Below are 15,963 nucleotides of genomic sequence, written 5' to 3'. Positions count from 1 at the left end.
AACAGAAAATAGCTCTTTAGTAAACTTATAATTCAAGAGGGCTGGGAATCACAGGGTCCTTCAAGATTCGATATGATACGTAAATACATGGCTCACGAAACTGCATAGATGTGATAATATGTTGCCCATAATATATTATATAGCACATTTTAGCAACATTATGTCTTTGTTAAACCACTACTTGTGCAAGATGAATATGAAATACATCTATTTTAATCATCAAAACAGTGAATATGTCAACAAAATTGTAGTGCAGATACCAAAAAACACTTAAATATCAATATAGCTGCCCAAGATAATGATACAGTATGATGATAAATCGATGTTTTGATGTTCTGACACACCCTTACAATCCAAGTTTATAAACAGCGGAAACAATGCCTGTGTTTTGACCTGTTTTTACATAACAATATAACTGTCAAATGGAGTCATGAAGCTAATTAAAAACTGACATGGGTAAACTGAAGTGACAAGTAAAGTGGTTGGAAACTCCATCACATGTGCACTAAGAGCCACTCCCCTGCGCTGGGATACGTGCTGAATGATAATGAAGCTGATACAAATGGGGCTGGCTGCATTGTAAGATTAAGAGTTGTGGAGAGGGTGGGGGCGTGGGGGGGTGTACATTGAATGGTCCTCAGTGTCCGCTCACCCGTAAGGACCTGCATCTTGGAACAGTTCTCAAGGGAAGGTGCCTCACTTGTTACACCCTTAAGGCCTGGGAACTAATAAGTGAGGGTATTAGACAAGCAAATCAGATATAGGATCATAAAATCTGAAAAACATGGTGCTGGTTCTTGTAATGCCACAGAACAAGAATTAGACCAGTATTTTATAAATGACCTGCTTCAGCCCGATATCCGACTGCCTTGATTATTTGGACCAGTTTGTTAGCATCTGTAAAAGCTATCAATAAAAAAATGTCACAATTTCTCAATGAATTTAACATTTTCTTATAGGGTTGTCCAAAACAAACAAATCCATACTGAAAACAAGTACTGCAACTAGGTACTGAAAACCAGTATTGAAAATAGACAAGCAAAAACATTGGATACTCTTAAATAGTTTTATAATGGTCTTGATCTATATAGGAACTTGTGTAAGACCACAAAGTAACATTTAGAAACAGCTATTAGTTTGTTGAAAACTACATACATTTTTTTGTAACAAGGCCATGATAGCCTGATTCATCAGCTGGTTTCACTTTGTGGAAACTGTCTGACCTCGCAGCATTAGGATTAGCTCGCTCGATGGTAGGCAGGTACTTTTTTATTTAACCAATCACTGCTATTTGGTCATGATGTACAGTATATAATGCACCACTAACGAAGCTAACTGGTATATTAAGCTTTTCCCAAATCCCATAGGAAGAAGGGCAATAATGTCTTTCTCCTTGATAAAATTCACCAAACAGTCTCGTTGTTCCGGCTCGGGAATCGTTGCCAACACAGAATGCATGGCTCTTCGTTGATTGGCTGGTGCTCAGATTCGCACTTCCGGGGTTCTTACAAACCATTTAGTGTATTCTGATTCCTGACCTAGTCGCTGGAGAGAAATGAAATTGAGCAGAGGCACTAGGCGGCACCAGCCTGACTATGATAACACTAATTTCTTATGACAAATTGAGTGTGTCCAGTTGCCAATAACACAGAGTAAAACTAACATTTGTGCTTGAAAATAAAGCTCAATAAGTTATTTTCAAACTCTATAATAAACATGATTATGAAAACAAATAGGAGACTTTACACATACGCAAACGCTTTTAAAAATATTGATGATCTTGTACAGTAGCCCTAGTATGTTGGCCTACTGTGGCATTACTGACCTACTTTTTAAGAGGTCAATTAGCTTCATGTCCCCTTCATGTCTGCCATGATGTAACTGATCAATTCAATGAGAAAAACACATTAGAGAGATCTATTCTTTCTGTGACCCACTTTCTGTTTGCTGACACTGGACAATTTATTTTCAAGTTCAACAATTACAAAATGAAATACTATGATCCTTGTTTAGGGAAAATAACTGTTCTTTTCATTACGCCTCAATCTAAGTCAATAGATGGGAGGTCTTGTTGCAACAGTTGGCAAGTAAACCTAGAATTCTTTCAATTTTAAAATGCTAGCAAAATATGTTTGAGTTTAAGACTACTTCCAGATTCTACAAACTAGAATCCATAAAACAACAATGAGACAGTCAATTGTAGCATGCAGAGTTTCAACTGTCAGATCTTGATCACCCATCAATTTGTGGTTCTGCAGCCCGAGTTAAAGACCCCTAATGTTATGCTTGAACACAATGGTAGCCTGCCATATAAAATTTCAACCATTTTCTAATTGAGACATGTTTTACATTGGCTTGGGATGCATAAAGTTCTTTCCATTCACCAAACAATGCCCACGGTGCACCAGTCAGCACTTCTCTAATTACATGTTTGCCTTGCTATCATGTAGTTCTGCAGACGGAGCCACACTTCTGAATACCCGACGGCCATGTTTTTCCCCTCTCAAAATGACTTCACGAGGCTGGCTCCCTGGCACCTCTGCAGCCACTGTGGTTTTGGCTGAAGGGCTTTTGAGCAAGACACACAAACGCTTCACATTATCCAGGCGCTAGCATTTACAATAACTCAGGGACTGCCAACATCGTTTTGACTGGGCAAGGATCCGAGGGTCTAACAAAACACAAATTCTGAAATTGTATTTTAGAGGCTAATGAGTGTGATTATGTCAGGGTCTAAACTAATGCGTATTGGAAGATTTGATCTTTAACTGCTGCACAGTGTAACCCAACATACAGACCTCAGCTTTTGATACTCCAAGGAAGAAACAATGCAATATTATCCTATCAAAACGCAAAGAGTTTATTTGCAAAACCTAAAAGCTGCAAATGTTCTTGGATATCTGCAGCCTTGAGTTGGTGAGTTGAATGCCAATTTGGGCTATGCAATTAATCAAGATCGAGATTCAGACATCAGCATCCATAATCAGTAAAGGCCTTTTTAATGGAGAGGCCTACACAGCCAATCCAGGGTCTATAAAAGCAAAACCAAAGTTTGGATGTCTGCATTTTTGTGCAAGATTGTATTGTTCAGAAAATGTATATTGAAGCACTAGATCATGATACATCTTTTTGTGATATCGGTCAGTCCTATAGGACCAATCATATCTAGTTAAAGTAAACCCCAAGTCATCCACAAGACTAGCCTGGTCATGACATATGTAATGCGCCACATCCTGTAGGATGAAGGGCAGTAATGTCTTTCCCCTTGATAAAATTCACCAAATATTCTCTTTGTTCAGTCTTGGGAATCGTTGCCAACACAGAATGTATGGCTTCGTCTACATCCATCACGACCGCTTTGTTTACTGTTGTGCTGCACCACAAAAAGGGACCCAGACAGGCGCTAATTGGCCGGTGCGCGGTCTACAACTTCTGGGGTTTTTGCAAGCCATCTAGTGTACTCCAATTCCTGACCTAGTCACTGGAGAGAAATTAAATTGAGCGGAGGCACTAGGTGGCGCCAGCCTGGCTACCGCAAAACAGCCTCACAAAGAAAATATATTATGTTCATATCAGGCAAAACTTGATGGCCACATGCTTTTTTTTCCCAGTTGATAGATAGGAGTCTCAACTTGAGGACGTCTGTGCTAGAGTGAATAGAGATCACGTTTCCAAAAGAGCACCTCTCCAATGACAACAACAAAAAAGTGAATCAATGTCTGAATGGGATAAAATCAGATCAGTGTTTTAATGCTATCTTAAAGTGAACTCTCCCATTGTGATGTACACTATGTCCACAAACCCATTTTAAACCTGGCTGTCCAATTCAAGCACCCTGTGATAACCTATAAATCACATAGGACCCGCTTAGCTGGTAGTCTTCTATATATAACATCGCTCAATGTATTTAACGTGAAGACCATGTCCTTTTTATCTGAATGAGGGAGAATCAAAGCTATGACAAGTGTTATCTTATATTACACATTTTTTAACAACCTGATGTATTAGGCCTGTTACAATAATTACTATATCAACCTATCTTTCAATACATTACTTTTTTTTGTTCTAGTGGGACAATATTGGTTATTTTTCTATACAATCATAAGATATGGGCTGTTGAGGGTTGATTAAATCACTATGCCTCATCATCTATGCCTCATTATAGATACAAACTAATTAAGTGTTGCATTCTGTTATACATTTATACATTTATTGCAATTACAGATACATACTTTCTGGGGATAATCCTGTTTTATGGTTTGATATCAATATAAATCATTTAGTTTATCATCTATATTTAGTTCAACAATATATAGCACTTCAAAATGTGTTGTCATGACAGGCCTGTCATGTAGTATGTAAAATGAATTTGCACAGCACAACTCATTAAACAAGACAAAGATATGATTTGTATGATTGAAACAATATCCTTGAAGCTCTGCCAACCGTTCAGTCCTCTATATATTCCCACTTGTTGGATGGCTTTTGCATGTCAGCGTGCACACAATGGTAGAACTAATGAAGAATAAGACACGCAGACACAGACTCCCCATGTGATGCATAGGATTTTCCCACGCCCCCCACCCTCCCCTCCGCACTCACTTCCAGCTGCTCAGATCTTTTTTCCCGCCAGCTCCATTGTCCTCCAAAACTCCTGCTGCAAACCCAACCTCTCACCTTTGACCCAAAGACTTCTCCTGGCAGCCCCCAAACCTCAATTAGACATAGGCACAACCACAGATCCCACAACCGTGTAAGGATTCGCAGCCAGCGCTATGACAACAGACCCTCACGGATACTTTTAAATGGCATTGTTGTGGAGCCCAGGAGTCAAAGCCAGAACCCCAGGGCTGGAGGGGAAAAAAGGGGGTGTCCGTAACCTGAACCTGACAGTTCTAACGTCGCCCCCCAGAAAAGTGCCCATTGATTTCAAAAGCAACACAAAAAAAGTTAAACAGTTAGTCAAGAAGAGTACGTTGTTAGCTTTGTCTTGAAGGGAAAATAGTTTCAACACATTTCATTGGAGCATTAGGCGGCACTTGGTGGAAAATCTGTACAGCTTCTCATGTATTTAGAATAGGCTGGGTGATATGATAATGGTGATAAAAATCATGGTCTCTGTGGCAATATGCTATTTGGGTAATTTCATATTAAATGAAACAGAGAATGCACACAAGTCCTTAAAGAGGTGCAAATACGAAGAGTTTACCGTGTTTTATTGGGGCGAGGTCCAATAAACATCAACCTTTTATACACAAAGAAGTCAATCCAATACATATTATTGGAGCTGTGAATGTAAGACACTGGGTGAATCCTGTTTAATTAAATACTCTAACCTTACTTTGACCTTGTCCGAAGGTCTGTTCTAATACCATCACAGTTTGTAAAAGTTCCCTTCAGCTGCTGCGGCCTCACTATTGTTTTCCCAGATTCTGGAGCGTGAGTGGAGGTCAGAACCAGAGACATGCACACGGCGTCTGTGGTGCAGCTACTACAGTGGGCTGCGTGTGGTTACAGGGTCAAACTGTTTTTCAGACACAAACATCTGGGGTTTCCTTTCCCTGAAGCCCCAGCAGTATTTCTAAGCATTACTGAAGCAATAAGTGACAGAATTGAACACTAATGACAAAAACATCTTGACAGAGTGACCTAGTTCAGATAGTCTAGGCAGCATTTGGAAAGTGAATTAAACTGTACTTCGTCTCTAAACACTCGCTGTGAGGCAAGTCCCAAACTGTGGTTCAGCTATTGGGTTTCCTGCAGCTGTCGCATTATAAAAGCTCAGAGTGCAGATTTTCATGTGTTTGGCAGTGGTGCCTCTTCCTGTCCATCCTTTCCCTCTAGAGAATCATAAGCAGACAATGAAAACTCACTCTTGGAATCTCTCCTCAGGCAGGAAAGTGATTACTGGCAGCAGCAGCAAAGTCTGTGTCCACCGGCCCCAAACTCCAGCTCCACTGTGTCACATGAAGAGAGACAGCCTCACTCCACTCATGTGCATTTCCTGCAACATCCCTGGAGTAGATAGACATTTGTCTGGAATTCCATTATGTAGAAAAAAACAATATCAGCAATAACAATTTCAGCCAGATTATGATTTAAATTTTATCACAATTCATGAGAGCTTGGTAAGTTTATGTTGTTTTGAAGAGGGAACTACAGTCGTCTGCTGCTTCTAAAAATTCCCACTTTATTGCAGCTGGTCAAGTCCACCTGTCACTCACTCAGAGCATTGACGGGATTGACCAATAGGAGGTTTAAGTGGGGAAAAAGTATCTTTGTGCAGAGAGCATAGAGCTGTGTTTAAAAGTTTAAAAGAAAATTTACTATTTTGATAAAATCGTCATATCGTCACAGGAATGAGTTTGTGATTATCATATCACCATATTGCCCAGCCATAATACATACACATCTTCAATGTAAAAACATGCTCTGCTGCAGTATTGTTAAGCTCCTTTTCAACAGTTTGCATCTTAAGTTGTAATGAAAGGCTGAAAAAACAAAAAACTTTAAATGATGTAATCCTTTAAAAAAATGCTGAATATTGAGAACATTTGTGCAAACTTTTAGAGCTCCAAAATCCCTCCTGCAGGGCTTCTCTAGCTCCACCAAACACAATGATCACACCAACACACGCACACAAACACAGTGGGTGAAAAGTGTTGCCCAACTGAACCCACACCAAAACTGACGCGATCCTAAAATAATGGCCTACTTTCCACATTGTTCAGGAAACACAAAATTCAAACATACAAGCCACAAAGTCACTTCAGAATTACATGGGTCAATGATATCGGCCATTTTCTGACCATGGCCTTCATGTCTTGGCCATTTTAAACATGAGTTTTGGCAATGTTTTTGATGGCGCAAATTCAGTGGAAAGGCTTTAGTCATTAGCCTCACAGAGATGATTCATGCAAAATAACTCATTTTCACAAGAACAAATGACATAGACTGTTACTTTAAGAGGGTGTCAAAATAATCCATGTGAAACAGGCATTTACTCAAAATGACAACGTTATAAACCTATTGGTACTTTGTTCTTTGCCATGAAATATCGGAAAGGTAAATTCCTAAATATGGAACCTGGTCATTTCTATTATGATCTAGACCAAAGACATTGATATATTAAAGCAAAAATCTGCAGTTTTACAATATTAATTTTAGCTGCCCCATCTGTATGAAATCATTTTGGCCTAGAAAATGCTATGACGTCATCTGATACCCAGCAGTGGCATACCCCAACATGACAAACACGTAAATAACTGTTCAAAAATTATAAATCAAACTGTATAATAGATTAACAATAAGAGTTTGGACTCTCACTTGGCCATTTCTGATCCGTCACTCCTCGCTTGGGGTGCATTTGCGAGCGGAGAGTGTGGTACCCCATATGCTTTTGTCTTAGGGTTGTTTAGCAGCTGCTTAAAGGAGCGGGGACAAAGAGCTGTCTGTGGAGGCTTGAATACACTCTATGGGCACAAGGCCAACAGCTCAATCCTGCAGGCTCCCACAGTCCAGAGGCAGCTAATGCATTCTGTTCTCACTCATGATCTTACAAGTGGAGGCCCTGCTTCAGTCCCACACCTCGGCTAACTACTTTAACATCTGAACTGTCAAAGCCGACACCAAGTAACTGGATCCCTTGTTACAACCTGAAAATATCCACTATTGTTAACACATACCTGTTTTTCCCAGCAGTTTGTGGGGTCTATTACAATATTTTGTCTTCTCTTTCCAGGCAAAGTATGCATAAAATCAGCAAACATCAAAAACTGGTCCTGCTGTCTGCGAGTAAAATGCTTTTAATGCATTTAGACATCAAATAAGTTCCAGGAGTGAGTGGGAAAACAAACTACAAACATACCTAATACTGCAGATTGACTTTTATGACTTGGTCTCAGTGTTACTCTTTATAGAGCTATACTAGCGTTTATAGACTGTGACAAAGGAGTCAGGCAGGTGTAGTAGCTTAGGCCAAACTGACAATAAGTTTAACAATAAGAGGTCTTTTTTTTTTGACAATTACAGTGATCAGGCATAACGTTATGGCCACCTGTCTAATGTGAAGCCCTGTTCACTTTATTCTGTTGTATTCTATTAGAACTAGCACACTGCAGCAATTACCAGACCAATAAGAAGGTGGTTTCAAGCTCTCTGTCCATAATATGTCACCAAAACGTTCAATAGTTCATACTTAGATAAACTTTACTGATCCACAAGGGAAATTATTTGGACACAGTAGCTCACACATAACAATATAATATAATAATAAGGAGCAACAATATAAATGGTAATAATACAAACAATAATAAAAGTTAGGGTTGAGAAAATATGTTATACTGTATTGTGTAGCCCTTAAAGACTACTAAATTTTGATTTGGAAATACTCAAACCCCTTTTTCCTAGGAATCAAGTTTTCCTTTTCTGTCCCAAGTTGATCTGAAAATGACTTATCCAGTTTGACCTGCTTTATCCCATAGGATTTTAAGCATAGAACCAGATGCCATGATCAGAAACACTTTTACTTTATTAGTATCATTTTCTATGTTGCCATGTTTTTCCCTAATGCTGCTGCCAAACTTTTAATTTCCTTTGGGATCAATAAAGTATCTAGTATCTATTTGTGTGTTTCAGAATAATGAAAAATTAGACCAGAGTGATTTACAACAACAATTTAAAACAAAACATGATATCTTTTCAATGGGTAAAAAGTTCTCAAAGTGTTCCAAATGGCAGGGAGCTGAAACCCATGAATAATGTTATGCTTGGTGACTTGAATGTGATGGCAGATTTTGTACTATAGACAGCAGGGAATGTTTGATGAATGGGTGATCATCTGCTGCACAGGGGGGCTCTTTTTGCAATTTTTCAGCACAGGCGTTCAGGAACAATCCAGCAACTGTGAACCGAACAATGAGAAAGAATGTTGCAACACTGAAATTGACCAATGGAAGTACAGCAAGTCTACTATGGACGCTGACTCTGAAGGCCTGAGTTGTAACCTCTGCATTTCTTACACTGTGTTCAGACTTCAGCTTCCGCCTCATATGTGAAAGGCCCCAGTCATTTGCCTATAGAGAGAATTTTTAGATATTTAAATGCCAACTCAATATGCCCAGCGCCCACACAGCTGCCCTGCTTCCCCTGTGCTCCTGTGAATAGGCTTTAGTATTGAGTCTGCTTGCTCAATCAGGCCTTTCAAGCTTCTGTGATTGATAATAGTACAGTTACTAAAAGTGACACTGTTACGGCAGTGTTTCCCAAAATGATGAGGTCACGAGACAAAAAAAGTGTTGTGGAGAAGTTGAATATGAAAGTAGATAGTCTGAAGCTCACAGTACTGCTTTACTTGCCTAAGCCTGGATAAATGGATAAGTTTAAAGTAGTAAAGATCGACCAATATGTTCTTGTTTTTTTTCATACCTATACGATACCTGTTTACAATACAGAGCAACCATCTGTCGATAAGCTCTGCTAATATTTTAGGGCTGATATTAGGGGTAACGATATCCAACTCTCAGGATACAATATTGTCATGGTAAACCTCATGGTACGATATTTACTGCAATATTGTTGGAAAGTTCACAATATGGTGGTAAGGCTCACGATTAGGGATGTAACAATATCCAAATCTCTCGGTACGATATTTTCATTATATACATCTCGCGGTACAGTATTTACTGCAATATTTTGTAGAGGCTTTCCTGTTAAAATGCTTTGACAAGACTTAATCCAAAGAACTAAAACTGCTTCAAATTGTTATTTCTTTCTGTAGTCTACATTGAAATGGAGCGAAGGATCATGGTCTATGTAGTTCTCTCTGTCCTTTTCTAGCTAGTCTTGGTCCATAACTCTTAATTTAAGCAAAGAGACTTGTAATTCGATATATTTTGATGGTCCATGATGTCACTGTGAGAACTTTGACGATACAATATCACAATATTTCTGTTATTGTTACGTCCCTGGCTGATATGTAAGGCTAATTTTGCTTTTTTTACTTTTTTCCCCCAAATTATGGACCTTAAATGTACTAAAAACTCATCCACAACAATTTTTTCAACACATACTCATTGGAGAGCTGTGTAGTCATGTTTTCAGCAGTTATCTCTTTGCACTAAAGTGTTCAAATAAAGCTCTATGAGTACTTTTAGGCTACGGGTCACACAAAACAAAATATCTGCCAGTGCTGGAGACAGCTGATTTGCTAAAAAGTCCAAATATCAGCACGATATATTAGTCTATCTCTAGAAAATACCAAATAACAAATAAATGCTCTGTTCCACACTGTGATTTCATGAAGTGGTCATTTTCAAGTTAACAGCCACTTTTTAAAGTTTAGTTCAGTAGAGATTGTCAATTCCAGGCCTGAAAATACCAAATAACAAATGAAGTCACAAAAAAACTTCAATCCAATGTTTTGTCAAAAGTCAAATTAAAATACTTTCAATCAAAGTTGGAAATATTTGTGAAATGTCTGTTTTGAATTGAGATCTGCAAAGTTGCTAAACCATACAGTCTTGGCTTCGTTTGTAATTACCAGAGATGCTGCTCGCTGCTCTGCCAAATGGATTCAAGCCCGAATTCACATCAAACTATGACAGCCCTGACCTCATTATCATCGCATTCTGTGTAATTAATGATTTCAGACCGAAGATGAAGTATGAGGAGTACTTAGCGGGTACGTCTATATCCTGATTAGTAATTAAACTTTGCCTTTTGGGAGACAGAGGTTTTGCTGAATGTATTGATTTGGACAAGACAAAAACCACTGTGATTCACTGCTGCATGACCTACAATTTACCCCACAGGCCAAATCTCCATGACTCAACTGAAATCAACAGTGTTATCAGTTTGCTATTGCCTGGGCCATCACTTGACACATTGTTGAGAGGAAAAAGTGCACAAACACCTCAGCTGGCACAGTGTTAGACCCCGTGGGCCCTTCCTCTCCTCCTCCCGAGAGCAGGATACAGGGGTCAGAGTTCACATCCACTTTACCATATGTGAGTGTGACAGTAGAGTGCTGATGTGTGAACTAAATAATCAGACATTAAGCAGACATCCGAGTGGTGAACAGGAGTGCTGAAAAATATGGAAAAACAGACTTGGGCAACAGCAGGAAGGACCGTTTATGTTTGGGGATTTTGGTAACTTAAAAAAAAAAATTGACTATATTTATGTTTCAATCACCACTGTCCATTGAGAATAGTATTGGATCTGACAGACTCAAGAGTCAAAAGCAATGAGGTGTTTCGACGTTTATAATACAATGAACCAAAGTTAACCAAATAAACAATGTGTCAAGTCTGCATGTTTATAGAAGATGTCCCTCCAGGGCTACCATAAAAACTCAGTCTGCACGAGTAAAGGTTTCGTCATGGCTCTATCATGCCACATCTGGATGTTTATGTTCGCCTTTTTCAAATCAATTTCATTTTTTTTCTACATCCATAAACCATCCATAAATCTGCTTACATGAAAGCACAACTTCTTCAGCCAGTGTATTTACATTAAAAATATTAAATAAGCAAGTACCGTTGCATTCATAGGGTAATGAAATGACAAAAGTTGTTTGACCAATTAGGAATCTGGGGATGTAAAACTGACTCTTGTGAGCTTTAAGTTTAATGTTGTTACCTCCTCAAAAACATAAAAACATACCTGGAGTTGTGTTTGAGTAAGCCTTTATTATTAGTATGTCTATATCTCCTAAGTTCAAAATGCTCTATTTCACATTGTGATGTCAAGAAGTGATAATTTTCAAGTTAAAAGCTATTTTTTACCTTTAGTTCATTAGAGATTTGGGATATTTTCAGCCCTGGAATTCCCATTTTAGAGGAGAGCTTCCTGTATTACCAAATGACATCACAGGGTGGAACGTTGTGTTTTCACACAGCCTAAATATGCAGGATTTTGTACGTTAAACATGTGCGAATGAAACAAAGAACAACTTTGGCTATGTTTTCAATGAGAAAACAACAACATAACAGATCACTAAATAGCATGATGTGGGCCCTTTAAAAATGCAGGAAAACAAAGCCTCTTGTGGAAAATCAAAGCAAAGCTCATAGCACTCTCTTGTCTTGCATTTCTGTAATCTTTTCAAAAAGACCAGAATGCACCATTGACCAAAACAAACTTGCCTTCAGGCCCCCTGCATCTGCCTGTTTGAAGAATAGCAGCAGTGTTCATAGCCCTGTCTATAATTGCCTCGATTTGATTAGTTGCAACTCCAGTCATAAGACGCCTCAGATGTTAGGCACGTAATTAAATCTTATGTGTAGAAAGGCATAAATTAGAAAGCTGGGTTATTTAGAAACTTATTTTTAAACGCTTTCTCCGCTGTCTTGAAACCACTGCCAAGTACGTAGTAAAACTAAATGTAGTCAGGATTTGCGGTTTCTAAGCAATAATGGTAATGTGATGGTATAATACTTTCGCAGATAATTTGTATGGCGATTAAATGGTTTAGAACAGCTTAAAATGAAACCAAAAGAAACTAAGAATTGTCGGGCAACGGAAGACATTTGAGCAAAAATGACTGTCTCCTTTTGAATTAAGAACCGCAGGACCGAAGCCAAGAGATCCTCCCACACGCCACACAGGCCATTGCACTGTGAAATCACTTTACTCTCTCTCTCTGCAAGAATATAACACCCAAGTAAAGTTCAGAGTAAAAACAAATCAAGTTTAAAAGTTATGCAACCACGTGAATAATGTTGTACAATTTGCAGCGTGTTTATTTTGGGTTGAGCAGTTTCACGCTCAAGGTTCCCCCTCATCGATTTCGATCACTGTCCACTATCTTCAAATGGGATCTTATACAGTTGTGGAAAGTATTCAGATCGCATATGTCAACACATGGGGACATTTTGTAAACAAATCTTAAGATAAAAATATTTTGAGGATGGAATTTTCTCAAGTAGATCATCAGAGTATTTTTGTACAGTACTATGGCAACCATTGCTGGTTTCGCTTGGTTTACTTGGTGTACTTTATTTTGTTTTCCAACCAGACTAACCAATTTGTGCTTTTTTTTTTATTGAAAGCGCATCTGGTTTAAATGAATATACAAAGAATTTCTAATTATTCCAGCAAAATAAACCAAGAGAAGTTTTGCTTGGGTGAAATTTGGCATATTTATTTACTTTTGACCACAAAGTTGTTGCCAAGTCCAATATTTGAGCCATAAAGATAGTCGTGGCAGAACTGGTAGTCGGACTTTCTTCTTCCTTCTGTTTAAAGGTCAAAGTGTGCAACTTTTCTGGCGGAGGGTCTGCAAACTACGTACACACATCCCTTTAGCATTTATTCATTACAGGTGTTTCTATTGCTCAAAAATACCATAATTCCTTCTGTGAATAGAAGCGACGAAGTAGTAACCAGCTTATCTTCCTCATGATAAATAGATTTAATCAATACTGTGGAACATTCAAGACAAAGCGATAACATGAAGACAAACAGGTAGCGGCCACTCCATTAGAAATGTTACGCAGTGCACCTTTAACCCTTTAATTCCAACCATCATAAGTCAGACTCCTCCTCAAGGCAACACATTGTACTTTCCACTCAACGCCTCCATAGAAAATTTAGGCACATAAAACTGCACACAAAGGTCAGTGTCCGTTCAATGCCTCAGTATGACAGTGAAAGAGGGTCTTTGGGGAGAACGGTTCACGGGCCATCCGCTCTGTAAAACATGCGATTCACTCTAAACTTCTTCTCTTCTCTCCCTCTCTCTTCTCTCTCTCTCTCTGTGCATTAAAGTCCTGCTGAAGTCCTACAAAGAGACTCGTCCAAATTAGGAGCACAATGACCCCTCTGTGAGCCCTCCAGAGTGAATTAATGAGCATCGATACACGTTCTCACACACTGTTCTACCACCCTATGGCCTCAACTGCACCAGAGCGGGGCAACTCAATATCTTCATTGGTGCATTAGATTAGGGCATCATTAGCAGTAGTGTTGTTTACAGTGACATAGGCCTGTCATGATAACAAATTTTGAATTGCGATATATTGCTGAAGTAAATATAGATGATAAACGATAATAGGGAAACTAATTCATCACACTGACAGAAAAACCCAAGAGCAAATTTAAACCACACAAACTATTTTAAATTTAGAATATTGTTAAAAATACAATAAATAAATAACAGAATGCAAGCGTTAAAGGTACACTGTGTAACTTCTAAGGTGGGGTGGGGGCATTAAACATATTCTCCTTGCATTTGTTCAATTACAGGGGTTTTATAGCTCAAAAATACCTTAATAAGCATGAATTTTTACCATGCACAGGCTTGGTTCTCCATAAATCTGACCATTAACCTGTCTCCATTGTGCTTACCAAGTTTATTTCTATACTGTGGAAAAAAGTAGGTAAAACAGCAATATCTCCATGGAGACAAGCAGGTGACGGAGCCTCCATCAGTAAAGTTACACCGTGCACTTTTAAAGGAGTTAGTTTGCGTTTATAATTAGTCATAGAAGTTCATAATTCAACCTTCTACAGCTCAGATCTGATTGGAAAACAGAAAAACTATACAATTTTCCCATTAGTGCAAAGATAAAGTCCCCATGATAAATCCTAACCCCCATCTGTCTTGTATTGAATGACAACTCCATATAGTATTAATTGTGACAGGTTTACAGTGACATTTGGAGTCTTGGAGACATTTGGAGTTACTCAACAACAGTCATGGTATGAGCAATAAGGATAGGAGCACAGATGGTACACACTTGGTGATGCCTTTTCAGCTCAACCCTGTCCCTGCCTTAAGTTTGCAATTAACAACTCTGGCATGACCAAACACCACATGTTGCACCACTTTTTTTTTCCACTTCCACCAAAACTAACAAAAAAATGGCAGATTCTGAATAATAAAAGAAGCATGTAAAATAAAGTGGAGCGTATGGTGTGAGATTTGCCTTTAACACCTTCACACAGTAGTAGTGGTGGTTGCCTGTTGGAATCCCTAATCTCGCTAATCGCTTTCCACAACTCTCTAGGCTGCACCACTAATGCCCAAGAAAACCGGGTCAGGTAAACAGCGCTTGCACATTCTTATTTTAAGCGCAAATTTCATTCAAAAACAACTTGTAGCGATAATGCCAGACAGTTCGCACGTCGAGAGTTTTGCGTAAAAGTTTTGACAGCTACAGAGCCCAAAGAGTACAGCGTGCGTCTGCGAAAGTACAACTCACCCATGTTGTCTGTTGGCTTCTAGTCCAAAGTTTGGTGTTGAGGAGTGAAGTTTTTGAGCCCCAGCTACGGCGGATGTTGCGGTGTCCCGGGGATGCACGCACGCACGCTGGCCGCTGCTGACTGCCCACACCAAACTCACGCACCGCACTTTGGAGACGGACAACCCGCGTGACGTCACAAGGGGGAGGGGGGGAGAGGCCTGCCCCTACATCCACTATCACTTGTCAACACTTTTCACGGGTCCTAAGCCCGCGTGCAAAGTCCCAAAAGCAGGTGAGTATCTGTATTGGCACAATCATCATCGCCATTGTTGAGTATCCGCTTATCTGCGCTGGTGCAAATAAAAGGGGTCGCTCAATAGGAACACTTTTATGCAGTAGAGAGGTGTTATCTGTCGTTTCTGTCCATGTGATGCAAGATTAAAGGAATTACAAACAAGGCGCAAAGAACCAAGAGGTCAAAGTTTAGCCCATGGTCTGCAGGCATCTATGTCTACAGGTCCCGGAATGTGAACTTTTTTGTAGAATTGGCTGTTTGTGAAAATACACACACACATACACAAAATAAAAAAAAAAAAAAAAAAATAAACCGTATGCAGTGTTCAGATTCTACAATGTGACGATGTCATACTCCTAAATTTGGGGCAAGAGCCTGGCAATTGTACTTTGCCACTCTGCCTTTTAAACTTTAACCTTTAAAACTTAGTCCTAGACCCCATTATTCGCTATATAACAACAAAAATATGAAATTCATCAA

The 15,963-nt window shown here is 39.1% G+C and overlaps 1 protein-coding gene across 2 annotated transcripts in view; it reads right to left on the bottom strand.

Moving 5' to 3' along the window:
* gpm6bb (glycoprotein M6Bb) overlaps positions 1 to 15,342 on the bottom strand; it is a 37,418-nt gene extending 22,076 nt beyond the window's left edge. For both annotated transcript variants that reach the window (XM_020939098.2, XM_020939099.2), the window contains exon 1: positions 15,207 to 15,342. In XM_020939098.2, the coding sequence (XP_020794757.1) occupies positions 15,207 to 15,210 (4 nt within the window). In that variant the 5' untranslated portion in view covers positions 15,211 to 15,342. The remainder of the gene's footprint in view (positions 1 to 15,206) is intronic.
* Between the last annotated feature and the right edge of the window lie 621 nt (positions 15,343 to 15,963).

The sequence above is a fragment of the Boleophthalmus pectinirostris genome, unplaced genomic scaffold, assembly GCF_026225935.1.
Source record: "Boleophthalmus pectinirostris isolate CB_2022bp ecotype Guang Dong unplaced genomic scaffold, ASM2622593v1 HiC_scaffold_1, whole genome shotgun sequence".
Taxonomy (NCBI): domain Eukaryota; kingdom Metazoa; phylum Chordata; class Actinopteri; order Gobiiformes; family Gobiidae; genus Boleophthalmus; species Boleophthalmus pectinirostris.
The sequence above is the reverse complement of the archived record's forward strand: the minus strand, read 5'-3'. Positions and strand labels throughout refer to the sequence as shown.